Genomic DNA, 20,795 nt, shown 5'->3' on the forward strand with positions numbered 1-20,795 from the left:
ATTGACACCCCTTTCCGGAAAAGGGATGCTAATGAGACCAGTCGGAATTGCAAATGCTGCGGGGGATTTAAATATCCCCCGCTGCATTTGCATGAACATGGCTGCCACTTTTTTCCGGCTCGGGGCTTTGCCGGAAAAATTGGAATAAAGAATAAGGGATCTTCCGGAAAAGGCTTTATTTTCTGCAAGATCCCGACTAGACTGGCGCTTTTCTCCGGCAAAGCTCCGAGCCGGAAAAAAGCGGCAGCCATGTTCATGCAAATGCCACGGGGGATATTTAAATCCCCTGCGGCATTTGCAATTCTGACTTGTCTCATTAACATCCCTTTTCCGGAAAGGGGTGCCAATGTAGACACAACCAATCTGTGTGTGTAGGTGCCACTTGTGCACATGCATCAAACAATTAGATGGCATAGGGAATACTTCTGAAAAAGGAAGTTTGGTGTTCAGTGTACAAAAATGCATGTGTAACTGTGCACCTTGGCTTTTGCAAAGTTTGAAGTGTCATTTGTGCAAATCAGGCAAACGGACATGCAAAGGACAACTTGTTAGGGTAAACATAGGAGCACCACTACACTTGGCTCTGTGCTTAATATTTGACTTTCTGCTACTTGGTTTTCACACAGAATTTATAGATTTTATACGACACATAAATCTTTAGAAATTTAGAAATAATTAAAAATGTGGCCCCATTGCTAAAGGTCTAGGGTTTGCTTAATTGCTTAAATCATACACAGAACTTATGGAGTAATTAGCTAAGACAAATGAAAATTAGATTTCCTAAAAATAAGGTACCTGTGTTATGGGCCAAGTTAGATATTAAGAAAAAAATCAGAACTTGTATATGTTAAGACATAATGGGAAAATAAAAGAAACTACACATGTCATCAAAATATGTAAAGAGTGTATTATAAAATAATCTGCTCAGGAAACAGTGGCCGGTAATGCTGATTTAAAGACTAGGAAGCTAATTAATAATTGTATATGCAGTGAGATTGTTTATGGCCAATTGATCTCACCCATTTAATATGGGTATTGTCTTTTCTCAGGTTGAGATTGAAGTGTGATATTTAGAAGGGGTTGAGAAAGTTGTTTTCCTCCCCTAAACATTTGAAAACAGCTTTTCTCTGCATTTTAGGAGCACATACTCCAAAACAAGGAGTTACAGTTTTTGCAGTAGTACTTACACTGTTTATTTTCATCAAAAGTAAATTTGATGGGCATAGGCTGCACCTTTTTTAAAAAAAACACCTTTTCAGTCCTCCTCAGGTCAGAGGAGTTGCACAGGTATGATAGCAGGCTCCATGTAGGCTGATTTTGGATGTAATATTTTTCACAGTGAGAGATCATAGAAAAGAGAAGTGGATCTGCTGTTCTTATGGTTCATGCTGCCATGACAGGACCTGGGAGGACATGCTGCTGAGAATGCAGTACTTGCTGCTGCCTAGAGCCTGGGGACAGTGTGCAGTAGCTGTCTGGACTGTGTGCCACATCTCATAACGGTCAGAAGAGGCCCCATTTGAGGCGATATTTACCTGTGTGACAGTAGCTTTTCCCTCTATTTCCATTCTCCTGAGAATTGGGTAGACTGTGAAAGGGGAAGATAAGCTCTCTGCATCTTCTTCCTACTGTTTCCTGAAAACACAATAAATACCAGGATCTGGCAAGTGATATCTTAGGCAGCGCTGATATGTTGAGCTGTGTACAAGTCTTCCATATAGATCAGTAGAGACTCTGGAATTCTTCTTTCCCTGAACATTTCGGAAGGACTTCACCTAACTTAATGGAACAAGACCTACATTATGATTTCATGCATGTGCTTGTGATGCCTTACCCAGTTCCGTGCCTGGCCAGCTAGGACTGGACAGTAGGACTGGATGAACAAGAGAAACACTCGATTTTTAAATTTGTTTAAAGCCCATGTTGCATAAATTATTATTTTTATTTACTTTTGATTTTGGAGATAATTCTTTGTGATAAGAGCCACATCTTCTACAAAGCAGAGTGCTCTGTTGGAGACTGAATAGTAATAATGGGCGAAATCTGGGAAGATGGAAATCAATGGGAATTTTGCTATTGACTAACTTTAATCTAGTAAATAATAATAATTGTAGAAATGATCCATTTACTTTGCTATTGATATTTTAAAGAACTCAACCAACCAGCAAATTAAACCCCTTCCATATCACATGGCACAAATTACACATTTGAATTACTAATCTGTTCCTTACTTGCAAACATTTCATCTTGCTTTTATGTTGAAATACATAATAGCACAATTGATTATAAATTGATACATTGTTCCTAGCATGTCAATTTTCATTTACTACCTGCAGTTAAGACTTGAAAAATATACCAGATATGTATGAGTCAGAATATAAAACCTACAAAATATCTTTGGTCTCTTTGTTCCTCAGTTTTCTAGTGTAGGAACCATAGCTTTTCCTTACCTCATGGGGGTGTGGGAGGGTATGCGTTTTAAAGATTCTGATGTGGGAGGGATCTTATCAGTAGGAAACTTTTTTAAAAAGCTTAAAATTTTTAAGCTTATGTATGACATGGAATTACCATTCACAAGAAGTGCTGATTATACTGTCTAGTCATGCATAGAATTTTAAAACTTTTCCTATCATTCCATGTGTTGGTCTTCCTAATCTTTCTGATAACTTTTAAAAATGTGAATTCTCAAAATTCACTTTATTTTTGAAAAGGGATGTGACTCCGTTGACATTGTGAGTTTTATTTGGAGGGAACATAATTGTTGCAATTGCACAATGAACAGAAGGAACATGACTATGATTATTCTTGCTTTTGCTCGATTTTGGCATTCTTGGATGAGCCTTATCAACATTTAGATATTCATATTTAATTTAGTAAGGACCGATATTAATTAAGTACACACTCTAGTTAGCAGCACTTTGAAGGAAAGAGTAATTTCGCTACTGATAAAGTGATTGTAGAAATTATGTCACATTCTTCTCCCAAGAAGCAAATTTGGAGTTGAAAGAGAAAATCTGAGAGTGGAATGTTTCTGTGTGAAAAAGCATACACACAATTTTGTATATGCCATACTGTATATCCATTTTTAAGCATTTAGACCTAACATTAGTGGGTCGAGAAGAGAATCATGTCTACTGATTTCAGGTTTATTGATTTTTAAATTTAATATGTAAAAAGAGTGTATGCGCCCAGGCTGTTGGCAAAAGTTAAACGTACAGTCACAAAAACATCACCCCAAAGTGCAATATATTAAGAAAATGATCATACCAGTCACTTGATGGATAACAAAATCTCTTCTATCCATCCCACTCCACCTAAACGTTTCTTTTCCAGAAGTTTTGTAAAATACATAGATTTGAAGTGGCAATTATAGTAGTAGATAGGTATTGATTACTTTTTATTATTTAAATAGGATATATATTAAAGATCTTAGCAGACTTTAATTCAGTAAGAAATACTGAAAAACATTTGGAAGATTGTCATACCTGATTTTTGTCTAGTAACAAGTACCAAGAAGCAATTTGAATAGTAGATGAAAAAATTGAAAATGAGTGATGCAAAATTGGATAACTGTTAAGAGATTATTTTAAAACTTGAGCTGGTTTCTAAGAGTACCACTGGCAATTATAAAAATAGGGCTTTTAGGAGTGTGACTTTGAGTGTTAACATTCAATTTTTTTCCAGCCAGAGAATTTGCTTTCAATTCTGTATCAGAGTTTACAATGTAAGAACTTGAGCCTTTCTTGGTTCCTTTGAGATACAATGTGCATTTGTTTGATGTACTGTGGTGTTCAATATGAGACCTCAACTGGGCTAAAAAATGGGATTTCACCTCTGTAAAGTACATGATTACAAAGTTACTATACAGTAAAAAATGAGCATTACAAAAATGGGCTTACTTTGAAGGATAACTGCATATCCAGCTTCTGTGATATGGATAACTTGTTTTGTAATTTTCTTCAAACAGACAAAATCCCTACCCCCAAAAATGAAAGAGAGGGAAAAAAAGACAAGATGAATGGAGCCTGTACAGGATCTAATCAGATAACACTAATGCAGAGATATTAATGAAGCTGTCAAGCTCTATTCACTGTACTGAAGGAAGAACTAAAGTATACATTGTCCTTTTAACCTTCAGTACTGATGGAGTGATTTGTAAGCTGTTGGCTTGGTATTCTTTTATTGGAAACTGTGCTTCTGTTATAGCATACAGTAATGAGGGGATAATCTGAAGGCCAGTTAAATGATGCTCTGTATAAAATAAGCATCAATACTAATTAGATTGATGGAGAAAAAAAACTTGCAGATCTTTCCACTGCACTTTTTTTCTGTCTGTCATTAGTGTCTGTAATGTGCAGTATCTTTGTCATTTTCTATATTGAAAGTTAGCCTTTTTTGAACACACATTTCTTCCAGGTCAGTGATAATATCTATTGCTTATATCAGATAACATTCTAACTGAGAGAAATCCTCCCTGATTATCTAAAGTGTATAGCTTGCTTTTCTGCTTTAAAGCCTGCCATAGATAGCACAAATGTCCTACTCAAGAGCATCTGTAAAATATATCCTATGGCAAGATCCAACTCTTAGTGGTTGATCCTACCAATGCTTCCTTCTGCTGAGGCTGCTTCTTCATCTTCTTATTTTCGGGGTATTATTTTGCTGGACATTGTACACATACATGGCTGAAAGAGTTTATAATGTAAAAAGACAAGGAAGACAATATTATCATCCCTATATAATACTTATAGTAGAGTTATGATGACCCCTATGTTGCGGATGGGAAATTGAGGAATGGTGATATTATGTGACTTGAGAAGGTTACACAGGATGTTTGTGATAGTCAGGAATTAAGGTGCAGACTTTGCCTTGAAATACATGACATCTTCCTCTTACTGTAAGTAGTTCCATTGACATCTGTGTGGCCTTCCTCTGCTGGTCCCCTGTTCAAGGTTAAATTTTACTCAATATAGAACATTACTTTTGCTAGAAAGTATTTGTAAAATTGGGTTCTTCTCTATCAGTAAACTACAAACTTGCTGAATTAGCTATCTTAGTAACTGGCTTGACAGTGGCTTTGAAAATCTGTTTTCATAGCCACTATGATAGCTAATTAGTAATTCAATCAGCAATCATATTTCCTTCACTGTTGAACAATTGTTGATTTTTTTCCCCCAGTGTATTAATATCTGGACTGAGTTCAAATCATTTTCCCAGCCAAGGCTACTGGATTGTATTTTAGAAAAAGATCAGTCAATAATTTTTAAGGATTTTTTCTGTAATTTAGGAAATATAGTCTTTAGAAAAATAAATATTTCTTCATAACATAATTTACACAGGCATAATTACTATTTTGAGCACGAGTAATTTAAGAGATATAATAATGATTAAGTGCTAAGTGGCAGACCTTTTTATTAGGTGGAACATGCATTCAAGAGTGCTTTCTTGAGCTGTGATCTAATATAGACAGAAAAAGCCAGTAGATTGATATGCTACAGTACTCTGGAATATTCTACTTAAATAAATCTGGAATGTACTTGTACGACACCATCCCCTAATCCCTCAATTCCCTTGCAACTAGAGGTCCTGAGAAATTTACCTGGAACTGGACATGACTGAAGATTCCATTTCAGAAGGGTTTCTACCCTGCTGCAAGACAACCCCCCCTTAAATAGAGAGAGGACTAGAAGGAAGGTACTAGAGCAGCAATCACAGCTGTCCTGAAAGAGGGGAGCTCTGACTGGTTCTTTACCTGAAAACCATATGCCTGGGAGAGAGGAGGTAACTCTTCCTTCTGCGGTGTCAGTTGAAGAGGAAAAGAGAAAGAGAGAGAGAAATGGAGAGAGCCAAAGAGGAAAAGATCATCCAGCTTGACTGATTTTTTTTTTTCAGTTTCCCTAGTCGTTAGTTGGGAAATGCATATCCAGTATGGTTTCCACAGAGTGACCCACAGGATTGGGAATTGGGAAGAATTGATGAACAGTAAATCTGGCTACCTCAGCTGCCACATTTTAGTAGGAGGAGTCAAAAAGCCTATAGGTAATCTATAGGGATTAGACCATTCCTTGGGGCTAAAAAGATATTTCTGAGATCCAAGCTGCTCTGCATATTTTCAGATCTCTCAAACAAGATATACACTGGACCACAGTGCCCACAGAAGCAACTGCAGTTGCACTACAAATAGATACCTGAACTTGGGACTGACCTGTTAGCGTGGTGATTTCACAACTAGAATCATGGAGACTTTGAGTGATTGGGTTAAGTGACCAAAAAAGAAAAAAAAAAGAGATTCATGGCTAGATCTATAGAGGATAGATGCCAAATCTAGCCATATACATATATATGTATTTAGTATATCTTGTTTCTGGCATTTTTATATTTATAATTTATTTCATAACAAAAGCTTTCTGGAGTTGCTTGGTAATTTGAGAATTTTATACTTATTTCTGAAGGGAGTACAATATTCACAGTTTGGGAAGAGCACCCATTCTTTCCCAGGAGGCACCACCATTTGGTAGCAGTTCGATTAATCCATATTACCAGTGAGGGGAGACATGGTTTCATCAAAGAGACCCACACTGGCAAAAAAAGGCCAAGAACCTCAGGAGGTAAAGCCTACCTGACACCTCTTGAAATTGAAGAAGCAGATGAGTCAGGGGGATATGCATAATGTATGATTTTTTTTTCTTTATCCTGTGAGGCCAGTGATTTATTTGTTACTTTCTGCAGGGATCTGGGCCTCTGTTCAGCAAAACATACACAGAGTTTGGGGATATTCAAGAGCACGTAGATAGATATCTGTCAGGGATGATCTAGACAGTACTGGGTCCTTCTGTGAGGGCAGGGGACTGGACTCGATGACCTCTCAAGGTCCTTTCCAGTTCTAGTGTTCTATGATTCTATGAGTTAACCCATAGCTGTTCAGTACTGGAATGATCTGGAGTCTGTTGTATTCAATGGGATTCCTTCTTTTGCCTTCTGTGGACTTTAGGTCAGGTCATAAAGCAGTATCTTTCAGCATGTACTTCAGTCCCATTGTCTTGGAATGTGTGCATTCATTTCAGTGTTTTACCCAAAACAGTGTCATGAAGAACTATAATTCTACACAGACCAAAGCTGTCTCTTGCAGTCACTACTTCTCTTCAATAAATGTAACTGTTTCCCCTTACCACCTCTGATCAGTGAACAGTTTTGAAAAATAAGGTTCTGTTATTAAAAGATTGTGAGTGGAGCGGAAATTTCTGACACAACAGTGTTTAGTCAAAAACGCTGGTTCAATGCAAATAAATCATTTCATGGGAAGGTGTTGATTCCATTGAAAATTATGACACAAACCAAGCAGGGAGGCAGGCTGGCCAACAAGCTCAAGTATTTCACCTCAGTTCTGGTAAAACAGAAGTTTTCACAATTTTTCTTCTGGTGAAGAAAATTGAATATTTTACTTTTTCTTTTGCTCTTGGTTCCCTCTCCCCCTCCTCCGCCCCCCCTAAGATTTCTACATTTTGCACAAAAGGGAAATACCCTTTTCGGATCAGAATTAGTAGTGGACAACATCTGCAGAATGCTTAATTACCAGAGTTACCACTGATTTCTTTGGGAGCAGAGGTCTTCTGTCATCTCATAGGAAGTGCCCAATACATTCTAGGACTTGCAATTCGCAAGAATTAATTATGAGCCCAATTTCTTTCTTAAAAATATATAATTATTTCTGTGAACAAAGTCTATGCTCTATTATTAAATGCATTTTTCCATTTCAAACGTATTTAACATTTTTTGACCATATTTCTTTACCAAGGTTTCCTGAAGACTTAGGAAACTATTAGTAGTATTGAATGCCCCACATTGCAGTGTCACTGCCCTTTAGATACCCTAGTGAGCTGGCTTGTAAAACATATGCAAATTACATGATCTTGTTCAAGCATGGATGAAATATCTCCCTCTTATGAATATGTATTTTATTTGCTCTTTATTGTTTCACATTTCATCCTCTATCACATCCGAATCCTTGAATTAAAGGCTAAAAGAGAACTCCCTTTCTACCCATAGAAAAGAGGTCAATAAATGGTAAAAAATTAAAGGTACTTGTCAGTGTGCCAAATAACAATTAATGTCCAATCAGAAAATTGAAGGCCCAAGTGTGTTTTAATTATTAAACTTCCTGGAAATTTTAATTTAAATCTTTTTTATGAGCAACACATAATGACAGGAATGTCTATAAAAACTGGACTTTGAATTTTACTTTTTTAACTTGTGCTCTGCTATATTTGAATTAAGCTTTGGAGAATTTATCTAAAGTTATATATTGAACTGTATGCATATTTTCTATTAAAATGGAATTCCTTCTGAGCACTTTCTTCTGAGTGCTGACTTTGGCATTGATGTTAGATGCTCACTAATATCTAATAAAAAAGGGCATTTGTTTCTGTTTCAAATATATTTCCACTTGCATGATTAAGTTTTCCTGTAATCTAAAACATCTTATCTCAACATATACTACTGTTTAAGTAATGTAAGCAACCTAAAACAAAAGAGACATTTGAAACATTAAATCTATATATAATATTTTTTAAACATCTGTTACCGGTGCTATCCTAGCAATAGGTGGTACATAGTCTACAGAGAAAAATACAAAAAAACCAAACAAGCCCCAAAACTCTCATATCAATTTTGTGCCCAATTTTTCTAATGCATAATGTGACTCCATGGATTGTATTATTTATTGCAGAATTATAGACTGAAGTATTAAATTTCCTTAGTATTTGGCACTGTGACACTGCATCTGGTACCAAAACACCGTTTCCAGTGCTGGTATCCTTACTTTCAGAGGGATATTGAAAAGTTGGAGAGGGTTTAAAGAAGAGCCCAGAGAATGAATAAATTGGAAAACATGCCCGATAATAAAAGATTCAGGGAGATTCACCATATTTAGCTTAACAAAGAGAAAGAAAATGGGTGACTTTTTCATCATTTGTGAGTACTTACACAAGGAAAAGGAATTTGATAAGTATGGGCATGTCTACACAGCAAAGTTATTTTGAAATAACGACTGTTATTTCGAAATAACTTTACCAGTGTCTACACAGCCAAACCGCTATTTCAAAATTAAATCAAAATAGAGGAGGGCTTATTTCGAAATTGGTATACCTCATTCCATGAGGAATAGCACCAATTTCGAAATAAGCATTGTATAGATGCTTATTTCAAAATAGGGGGCTTCTAGTCCTTCCCAGGGTGCCCTGGTGGTCACTCTGGGCACAGCCAAGAAAACTCCTCTCCCTCCCTGCCTCCTCCATGGTGTTCTTAAAGAAGTAGACTCTGGCCACAGTGTCTGTGCCAGCTCCAAGCCTGCCATCCCAGAGCCAGCAGTCACTGCACCTGATCCAGTGGCCCCAGCATGAGCCAGGCATCCAATGCCAGCCAGCCCTCCACTGCTCCCCAGGACCAGTCTGCCAGCTCCCAGGAGCCTGCCTGGAGCCAGAAAAGGCAGGTGCCTACCTGGTCCAGTGTGGAGATCAGGGACCTAATTCAGGTTTGGGGGGGATGCCTCCAACGTCCATGATCTCCGCACTAAATGGAGGAATGCAACTGTCTACAGGTGGATGGCTGCCAGACTGGCCACTAAAGGCCACATGCAAACCCAGGAGCAGATTCACATGAAAATAAAGGAGCTGCATCAGGTGTATGCCAGGGTCACTGGGGACAGCTCCCAACCAGGGGTAGACCCAGACCCCTGCCCCTATTTTGATGCTGTGGACTGCATCTTGGGGGTCCTCCAGGTGATCATCAACCCTGGGACAGAGCTTGATGCCTCCTGCTACTCCAGCCCCTGCTGCCTCCCCAGCTACCACTCCTCCTCTCACTCCTTCTCCCCCTCCTGCTTCTTCCTTCCCACCCTCCCCACACCCCCAGGGATGCCGAGGCCCCTGCACACATGGTGCTGGGAGACAGTTGGGCCAGCAAGACCCCCAACCCTGAGCCCTGAGCTTCTCCTCCCCCTTCCTCCCTTTGCCTCCCCCTGCAGCTCCCCCCTCCCAGGTTCTCTCCTCCCCTCTCCCACCTTCTTTCCCCAGTCTTACCTCAGTTTCATTCTCCCCTACCCCAGTTTTGTTTAATAAAGAGGCTTTGTTGTAATGAACATGTGTCTTTTATTGTACAGCAGGAAGGGGGGTTAGGGAGGGGTAAGTTGAAAGACGTGAGGGAGGAATTATGCACAAGCCCTCAGTGGGGCACACCAGAGAGATTGTTACTGCCTGCAGAACATGCTTCCAGGCTCACAGTAACATGTCCAGGAGAAGCAGCAGAGTGCCCAGGGACGGCTCCAGCTCCATGCTGCAGTGTGCTGTGGTGTCCTGAGTGAGGGCCACCAGAGGACGCAGAGAAAAAAATACTTTGCTGTCCCTCAGTGAGGTAGGCAAGCAAGCAGTGAAACCTTAGAACCGGTTTCCCGGGGGAAGGGGGTCCATTTAAGCACAGGTCTCAGATAGCCTCAGGCAGCAGCCACACAAGGTAACTCCTGACCTGATGCCCTGCCAGAACCGGTTCCAGCCATCCTTAAATGTGATTCGGCGTCCTATCAGTGTGGACGCGCTATTTCAAAATAGCAAAATGCATTTCAAAATGCATTTTGTGTCTAGACACTGTAGTGTAGACATACCCTATGTGTGTACCAAATGTGATATTTGGGAAGCATGGAAACATCAAAAGACCATTATATTGATATATGCCAAATTCTATCACAGGGCACATTCACGAAAATTTGTGAGCTAGGAATTCAAGAGGTTCAGACGTTAAAGAAAGGGCTTTGTGCATAAAGAGTCAGTCTGAAGTGTCTGAGTGAGTCTCATCTAATCCTCAAAATGACATAAATTTGTAAACCAGAGGATAAAACCCTGCTGGAAGTTTTTGAAGGACTGCAAACTTAGATGGGTAATACCTGGTAAGCTGTATGTGTGCAGACTGTTTCTTGTTTATGAAATATGTTCTCTAACTATTTTTTCCTAAATAAACCTACTGTGCTCTGAAAGCTAACTGGACACTGGGAGGATAGAATTGCAAGTTCTGGAATAAGTTGAGACTGATGGGATGATCAGAGCGAATTGTAAGGGCACTGTAAGGGTAAATCCCTAGTCTGGAGGAAGAGAGAAGAAGATCCCCACACATAGAGAAATGATGGCTGGAGGTATGAGCCATATGGGGAAGTCCTTGAGCAGATCACAGAGGTAGCAGAAGTTGAATTAACCCTGGAATTGTGACAAAAGGTTTCTCAATCTGTCAGACTCAGGATTAACAGTGACTGGAAGTTAAAGTAAAATCAGACTATAAAGAAGGAACTTCTAAAAAAAAATCAGGGGTTGTGAGGAATTCCTGTAGTTGGATATTTTAAATCAGGATTGGATATTTTTTCTAAAAATTATGCTTTAGTTCTTTAAGCAGGAATAAATTCTGGGGAGACTGTATGATTGTGTTATAAGGAGGTCAGAATAAATGATCAGAGCAGTCCCTTCTAGCCCGAAAGCCTACAAATATATGCTCCAGAATAAAATCTTTCCTTTCTGTTTTGAAATTGTGTTTCTGGCCTCCTAACTGTGAACACAGCCTTGAAAATGTGTAGCAGGTGCAGACCAGTAGATTGACAGTTTCCTAAGACTTCAGATCACCTAAAACACTAGCTCTGAGCAGACTGAGCTGCCCCATTCATCTTGGTGGTTTTTAAATCCTGAAACCTTAGTAAGTTGAATAGAAATCATGTTAACTCTTTTATTCTTGAGCGCTTGAGTCAAAATATGCAACTCATGTCATACCTTTGTTCTGCTGCCCCAAGCTTCATCTACCCTCACATGATAATTTTTATTTTTCAGTGAAATATTGTCAGTGCAATTACCCGGAGCAGATGGACAGTGTTGGGACAGCACACATTGCATTGAAATTAACACACAGATAAACCAAACAGGTTTTTTGTACTAACTGAATTATATTTTTGCACAGCTAGCTCCTTATAACTTCCATTTTTTTACAAGAAGCTGCCACAGCACAGCACCACAGAATTCAGGCACTTAGCTACACAAATGGCATGCACTTTGCTTCAGAGTTCCCAGGCTTTGCTCAGAACACACGTTTTCATCTTCAACAAATCTCTTTTCTCCCTACCTTCTATGGCATTGTTTATAGCCTAATTTCTTTCACTTGTATGGTGAGTTGTGCTAGAAAATAAGAATAGCTTTAACACTTTGCAGGTTTCTTGTTCTGGTATACTGCATATCATATCAATTCCTTCATTGTACTGCTCCAGAACCATTTCTTGGATACACTACTACCATACGTACCACCATTCGTGCAATACCATGTTATCAACGTGGATACTGATATGGCTGACATATGTGGGTTCCTCAGACCTTTGGATTTCAGATGTAAAACCAAATGGAGGTTGAGATTCAAGATAAATATTCCTGTTTCTGTAATAACAATTTAAAACAGTCCACTCCTGTATCAAAATTACAGCAGATTAAGAGTATCTGCTTAATTTTTATACTTGAACTGCTCAGAAGGACTGTCTCTGACATGATTTTTGAATGCTTTAAATCTTTACAAATGTGTGTAACTTAAAGCACAATTGTAAATCCATCCCTCTGCAGCAAAGCAGTGAATTTCAATATGAAGTTTCCAAAAGTTCAGCACCTTTTGAACACAATGGGCCAAATCCTTCCCATGTTTATTCAAGTGTATATACTGTTACAATTGTAATGTGAACTCCATTGATTTTGATGGATTTATTTGGCTATATACCAGTGTAACTGAGAGGAGAGCTTGGCCTACAGTGTATGAAGGTGAGAAGATGAGTGTTTTGGCTCTGAGATGCGCAAATATTGTTCTTCCAGGTGTGTCTAAAGATGTTTTGAAGATATAAGCAGATTCTTGTGGCAGGACATTTCTAATGCTAACTTTTTTCCCCATTGTCTGTAAAATCACACTAATTTTTTGTAAATATTTCATAGTCTCATGAATTTAATTTGAAGGAGTAGCTGATTAACCAAACTGCAGACTTAGCAAGGCTTTGGTCCCTTCATTGTTGTTTAAAAATGAACATGTCTGCAATGAAGAATGTAGATAGGCCCATCCACTATCATGATATTTGCCATCATGTGCCAGCAATGACCCTCTGACAGTCTCTATGACAAAAGATAAATGGCAACAAATCAGACGTCAGGAATGGTAACACACATAAAGCTATAGGAGAACATTTTAACCTCCCTGGACATTCAGTAACAGTTTTAAAAGTAGCCATTCTTCTATCAAGAAACATTCCAAACCAGATTACAATGAGAAACAGCAGATTTGCAATTCATTTGCAAATTTAGTACAAAGAAATTAGGACAGAAAAAGGATTTAGATTGGCCATCTCATGACAAAGGCAATTTTCCCTCTCTTGGAATTCACAACTTCATATAAACTGCTATGAGTGAGTCACTTCCACTCTGACTGAATTGGCCTCAATAACACCGATCCTACATTTGATAAGGAAGCCTCATTATTTTTGTAGATACAGACTTACATGGTTACCCCTCTAAAAATTAGTAGTTTGTTATGATCTGCGAGTCAAAGTTCTTTATATCCACAGTGACATTTGTAAATGAACGAGCTTTGCTGCACCATCTCTTTAATTGGTAATTAAATTTCCAAATAACTTTCTCTTTATAGGAGCTGGATTTTGAAGCTAAAACAAGCTATACACTGAGAATAGAAGCAGCAAATAAGCATGTTGACCCTCGCTTTCAAAGTCTGGGACCTTTTAGCGATATGACAACAGTGAAGATAATTGTGGAGGATGTGGATGAACCCCCGGTATTTACTTCCCGTTTGTATTCCATGGTGGTGTCTGAAGCAGCAAAGGTTGGCACCATTATTGGAACAATTGCAGCTCATGACCCTGATGTGTTGAACAGCCCTGTTAGGTAATGAGAAGGCTTCCTTTATATATATATATATATATATGTATGCATTGTCATAGGTATGTAAATATGTTGTCATTTGATGTCATTTTGTCCACTATAATGCAGGATTATTCATTTTAAAGGAGGAGATTATTTATTTTTTCCTGTGCAGGATATGTCTATGCTGTTTGAAAAGTTTACTTACTTTGACTCCAGTGTTGCAGTAATTTTGGTCAAATAATTTATTTTAATCTTTTTAAAATAGATAAACATAATTATAAATGTATATATTTTCAGGATTCTAAAACAAAAATCACTTGATTATCCAAGCTCATTATTCTGGGACGGTTGCGAAGAATCTTCTAACCATATCTTATGTCCCTGGTAAATCAGTTATGCCCAACCTATTACAGATAAAACTATGTACAAATAGAAGTAATGCACTGACAATGTATGTGTTGTAGAATGTCTGTTTATAAGAAGTACAAAGGGGAGGTTCATTTGTTTATCAAATTATATATTTATACTTGTTTGAAGGATATGTGTTTGCATTATTTCAAATTTTCTTATTCAGCTATTTCAGGCTCACTCTTTCTACAACAATATAATTATTAATTATTTATATATTATATGTATAAATTTCATGTTTTGTATAATCACCATGCCAAAATATTTTTAAGATACAGTTAAGATAGTAAATACATAAAGAGTAAACATTTCAGAATTTATTTGTATTGATTTCCCCTTATGTGCTTTTGAATTATGTACTAATAGCCCTTAACTGATAGAAGCCTTATTAGTGGATCCTACTGTAGTATGTATGAGTAACATAAAAACAAAACATTTATTTTAGTTCAGAAATTTAAAACTGAGTTTCCACAAACAATATTAACTATTTTCCCATATCGTTACCACAGTATGAATTGTCCATATATCATAGGAATGGACAGAGTCAAGGAACATATAGGGTTGCCATGTTTCCAGTTTTTTGCCCTGACTGTCTGTTATTCAGGTCCCCTGTCTGATAAAAAACCCAGAAAATACTGAACATGTGAAATGTCTGGTATTTCCTGTTTCCCTTGGAGGGAAGCCTGGTGGGGCCAGTTTTCGCCTGCTGTGTCTGGCGGGGGAGGGGGAGTGAGGAGCATGGGGCCATTTTTTCCTGGTGTTTTTTTTTTTGTGGGGGGGGGTGAGGTGTTCAGTATTTTTTGTTAAACCATCTGGCAACCCTAGAAACATCTGGTTGCATGTGGGTGATTCAGGGGGTTACAATAAGTATTATGGTATTATGAATCATAATATGCTATAATGTCATTTGTGAGATCGAGGGATGTCTAAGGTTAACCAGTTAACTGCTAAGCATCAGCCTTAACAGGTGAGGATTACCGGTTCCAGTTAACTGTTGGGACATGAAGCAGTATAGTGGGGGGGGGGGGGGTCTGCTGTGGACAGGAGCTGCTCTGTTATCACACTAAAAAGGCATGCCTCCTTTAACCAGTTAACCAATTAAACAGGATTTTACATCCCAAGTGGGATCCAAGTATAATGAATCTATGATAAGAACCATATGTGGAGGGATTAGGAGAGTGGAGGGTTGCATGGAGAAAGAGGGACAGTGACAGAAAATGATCACACAAATTAAAACCCAGCCAAATCACTGTAATTCTTTTTCTAAGTACTGTATAGGTATTAATACTAGATGTCACAGTGATATCCACAGAAATTCTAACTGATCCTTAGAAAATAGGGCAATTTATTTAAAAGAAAGTTGCTATTAAGTGTTATTATTGTTAATATTATTCATTTGGAAAACACACTGAAAACATTATTTGGTGATAATTAATTATTTCACCTTTTTTTCTGTCTAATTTTTATTTACACTTATTAAAGGTGATTTTGCCACTGTGTTGTGGTTCTGTAATTTACAATGCAGCAACCCTGACGTAAAAATAAAACATGTATATCACTTGAAGAGGTGATATATGTGTTCTCTCTCTCTCTCTCTTTCTCAATACATATTAGCAACAGATTCAAATAGCTGCTCCCTATCATGTATAAACAAGTACTAGATGGATGAGTTGGCATGGATTTACTCCTAAAATTTATCTTCACTAAGCTCTCTCTGCCATGGCAGTGTTTTCTGGCAGTGCTGTTAGCATCTGGTTTGTGAAATTTGCTTTTAGCAGAAGTGCAAGGGTTAGTGTTAGTTCCAGCTTCCATCTACACACAATCCATCCTCACTGTACTCTTTTTGACTGTAAAAAGGTGAGGGTCAAATTCTCTATCTCACTTTAATCAATTTGTACCACTCCAACAGCATAAAGGGGCCATAAAACCAGCTTAATTGACATCTTAATGATTTCCCCAGGCTGAAGGGCATCCCAAGGTTGTGCAGGACTCAGGGGTAGAGCAAGCCAAATTTTTCAGATTAATCTTTTTTTCCACAGAAAATGCAGATTCAACTACATCAAAATGGTTCACTAAATCATTTCAGTTTCACCAGATTGTCTAAAAAAAGGCAAAACTCTGGAGCCGTTATGTTTCAGCTTTACAAAATAAAACTTTTATCAAGTCAAAATGACTTTTCCTCTTGAAATTCCTTTTTCTTTATTAAGTAAATCAAATGTTTAAATACTACTCAAAATGGAAATGAAACTTTTTTGATTTTTCAATTTTCTAAAATGTTTACAAAAGTTTGTTTCTGAGTTAACCTGAAACATTTTTTCAGTTTATCAGAATTATAGATGAACCAAAAAGTCAGTTATTTTCACAGCTCCACATAGGAGATGTGGTTGGAGGGGAAAAAAGCAACTAGAAATAGCCAGGGTGTGCAGATTTCATGGTAGTCCCTGACGCTATGTCTAGACTGCAAGCCTCTTTCGAAAAAGCAAGCCGCTTTTTCGAAAGAAAGCAGCGAGTGAGTCTGGATGCTCTCTTTCTAAAAAGCCCTGTTGGCATTCAAGAACGCCTTTTTTCGAAAGAGCACTTTCAAAAAAAGGCGTTCTTCCTCGTGAAATGAGGTTCACCGCCGTCGAAAGAAAAGCCGTGTTCTTTCGATTTAATTTTGAAAGAACACGGCTGCAGTCTAGACACAGGTGAAGTTTTTCGAAAAAAACCCTGAGTCTGGACACAGCCTGAGTGCCAAATCATGCCTTAAGTAATCAATGACATAAAACAGAACTCTCCAGTGTCTAATATAATTTACATAAGGGATCAGCTTTATCAGATTACTTTTCTTGATCCATATTGGAAGCTTAGATGACTATTTGAACAATATATGTTCCAAGATGGAAAATTGATATTGATTAAATAACTGAATTGGCTGGAAACATACATGTCTTGAAATTTAGGGTGGGATATTGTGATCATAAGATTAGACACTTCTAAGTCTTGACATCTAAGAAAAATGGACAATTTTTGATATCTAAGAAAAATGGAAAATGTGGTAAGAAAAGCAGGGGTTATCTCACAAGGTAATGAGAATTATTGAGGTTTGAAATAGCTTTGACAAAGGACCTGCCAAACTAATGTTCAAATACAATTGATACTAAGGAATTAAAAGATTAAATCACACTGCAATAGATTGATAGAATTTGAGCATAGATTCAGCACTTGTAAGTAAGTGTTAAGGGAAATCTCTTTTAAGAATGTTTAAAATATTCCTTTTTTTCTTGCTCTATGCATATATGTTGCAGTTTATGTAATCCATTGTTTTGAAAATGTTAGATCTACGGCTCGTCAAACTGTACAGTGATGGTGTTAATGACTAGAAAACCTGAGGTTTGGCAAGGCACTGAATCTCAGTTGCTGGGCAAGATTCACTGTATTTCAACGGTGACAGGTAGAGCATAGTCTCTAGGGATAGCATGCCAGCCACAAAACAGTTGATGAGCACTGCTGACCAAGTATGCAGCAATTCTGGCATGGAGAAAAGGAAAAATTCAAATAGAAAAGACAGGAAATACAATGCAATAAAAAGGAGTGTTTGCTGATATAAGAAGAGTTCTTAATGATGAAATCCAAAAAGTTTTCATTAATGCTTCTGTTGATATATTACCCTTAGTACACAATAGTGCATAGAAAAGCAACATCAAGTGCATAACCAGTCTCTGCTCCAGACAACTTGTAGTCTAAGAAGCAGATGAAAGCAATGTAGTACAGAACAGTACAAATGAACATAGTTCAATATACGTAGTACAAAGGCATAAAAATATATGGTCATTATGCTTGGGAAGTGACCTCTTATGGATAACTATTGTAACTTGACCCTTCTACATTTTTAAAAGATTTGATCAGGAGTGCACCAAAAGTGTAGTAGTTGCATTGTATGACAGTATTTGCAATATTTGGCCAGATTACGGTTAACTCACTTAGGTTATGTCTACACAGCAGTGTTATTTCCAAATAAACATAGTCCACATCTACAATGTCGAAATAATGTCGAGCTGAAGGACTTCTTACTCCAACTCCTGTAACCCTCATTATGCGAGTAGCAAGGGAAGTCAGGGGAAGAGTGCTCTATCTCGAACTAACTGCTGTGTAGACCGTGCCAAAAGTCTAAATAAGCTACTTCAACTTAAGCTACACAATTAGGGCTCGTCTACACTGGCCCCTTTTCCGAAAGGGGCATGTTAATTTCACAGGTCGTAATAGGGAAATCCGCGGGGGATTTAAATATCCCCCGCGGCATTTAAATAAAAATGTCCGCCGCTTTTTTTCGGCTTTTAGAAAAGCCGGAAAAGAGCATCTACACTGGCCCCGATCCTCCGGAAAAAAAGCCCTTTTCTGGAGGATCTTATTGAAGTAGGAATAAGATCCTCCAGAAAAGGGCTTTTTTTCCGGAGGATTGGGGCCAGTGTAGACGCTCTTTTCCGGCTTTTCTAAAAGCCGGAAAAAAGCGACGGACATTTTTATTTAAATGCCGCGGGGGATATTTAAATCCCCCGCGGATTTCCCTATTACGACTTGTGAAATTAACATGCCCCTTTCAGAAAAGGGACCAGTGTAGACGTAGCCATAGTGTAACTCAAATTGCATCGCTTATTTTGAGCCCAGCTGTGTAGACATGTCCATAGAGTAGTAAATAAAAACAGTATGTCAAGGAGTCATTGTTAGTAAATCTAAAACTGCATAAGACCTCTCATTTTCACAATGAAAAATTAAACTGAGGAGCCAGGGAGACTCTTCTTTTCCTCTGTGCTTTTTCTGTGGGTTGCTAAGCTGTCTCACTCTTCCTAGGAAACAATATGTTAAGCCAAGAAGCTCAATGTGTTTGTCTAAAGCACCAGGAGCGGGCAGTCGAACATGTAATTCCCTGACCTTCTCTAGAATTTTGTCCCCAGCCCTGTAGCACAGGCTAAGACAGGAGTTCTTCCAATAGTGACAGAAGTTCTGTTCTTCTCTGCTGGGAGCTGCATGAATTTGATCCAGCCATATGGCAAGCTTCCAATTGTGATTCACATTAGGTTGAATTCAGGAGTATGCTAGTCTATGAATAAATGTATGGCTGCCTTAAGGAAGATAGTAAGATATGAAAATATCTGTTACATCATTTAAGAAGACATTGTGGATGGGAACAGTATCTGCATCTCCCAGCACGGTTCTCTTTGTAACCTATATAGTTTTATTTTTTCAAGAAACCCCAGAGATATTGGACAAAAAGAATTCCAGAAAGAGGGACAATGAATGCTCTTTCTATCTAGTGAGAAATCAGTGAAAGATTTCAGCAAACTGAAGTTGAACAAAAATCAAAAGTTTTCTTAATTTTTCACTCAGGTACTCAATAGACCGAAATACAGATCTGGAGAGATATTTCAATATTGATGCCAACAGTGGAGTCATTACAACTGCCAAGTCTTTGGATAGAGAAACTAATGCTGTTCATAACATCACTGTCTTGGCTATGGAGAGTCGTAAGTTACAATTTTAAAGGTTTTATACACAGAATGAACAAAAGCTTCAGGTTCAATTATAGTAATTGCTCGATGGCATTGAATAAAATTACAAAAATTCAAATCTACGTACATGATCTTACTATAGGTAATGTGCTGACTGTGTTGTAAATAAGGTGAAAAAGAAAGAAGGAAGGAAGGAAGGAAGGAAGGAAGGAAGGAAGGAAGGAAGGAAGGAAAGAAAGAAAGAAAGAAAGAAAGAAAGAAAGAAAGAAAGAAAGAAAGAAAGAAAGAAAGAAAGAAAGAAAGAAAGAAAGAAAGAAAGAAAGCTAACCCCTGCTCTGCCTCATACCTTGTACAGTCATTTAGACCTATCTCAACTGCAGACAGGTATTTTATTAATTAAGACACATGTCCCCTCAACAGCAAATATGCTTGAGGGAAGGCAGGAGAAGGCAAGGAATCAATGCATTACTAAAATCCATGATTGCTTTCATTTAGGGATGTCCTTCAGATTGGGGAGGCATTACACCATATGTGTCAATAAAAGTGCTAAAATTCCTAGAACTAGATTCTGTCTTAACACTATGGGAATTGCAGGGATATTCACTTGGGTGGATAGATGATACTTGTCTTATGCTTCCCACAATTACAAGGAAACCATAAATTCTGTCATGGGCTCCCAGAGCCTAATCAACTGCATTACTGAGGGGAATTAACTGAATAAATGTCTCATATCCATTCTAATCATGCCCCATCCCAGGCGAATGGTGCTGTGCTAGCAGGCTGGCTGTGAGCCCACAAAGAGGTGGCAGGGTTTTCCTATCACCTCATTTCCACCAATCCAGGGACGTTTTGCTCCTGAGATGTATATACTGGAATGTGAATTTTACCCCATAGGGAAATATGGTCCCAGTGAAGTAAATGGCAAAACTCCCATTGTCTAAAAAAGGCCAGGATTTCTACCCTCGAGTTT

The 20,795-nt window shown here is 38.1% G+C and overlaps 1 protein-coding gene across 2 annotated transcripts in view; it reads left to right on the forward strand.

The window, feature by feature from the left end:
• LOC102446679 (cadherin-7) overlaps positions 1 to 20,795 on the forward strand; it is a 117,169-nt gene that overhangs the window by 80,038 nt on the left and 16,336 nt on the right. For both annotated transcript variants that reach the window (XM_006119917.4, XM_075921028.2), the window contains exons 7-8: positions 13,696 to 13,949; positions 19,704 to 19,840. In XM_006119917.4, the coding sequence (XP_006119979.3) occupies positions 13,696 to 13,949; positions 19,704 to 19,840 (391 nt within the window). The remainder of the gene's footprint in view (positions 1 to 13,695; positions 13,950 to 19,703; positions 19,841 to 20,795) is intronic.

This window comes from Pelodiscus sinensis, chromosome 2 (genome assembly GCF_052426305.1).
Source record: "Pelodiscus sinensis isolate ZL-2025 chromosome 2, ASM5242630v1, whole genome shotgun sequence".
Lineage (NCBI taxonomy): Eukaryota > Metazoa > Chordata > Testudines > Trionychidae > Pelodiscus > Pelodiscus sinensis.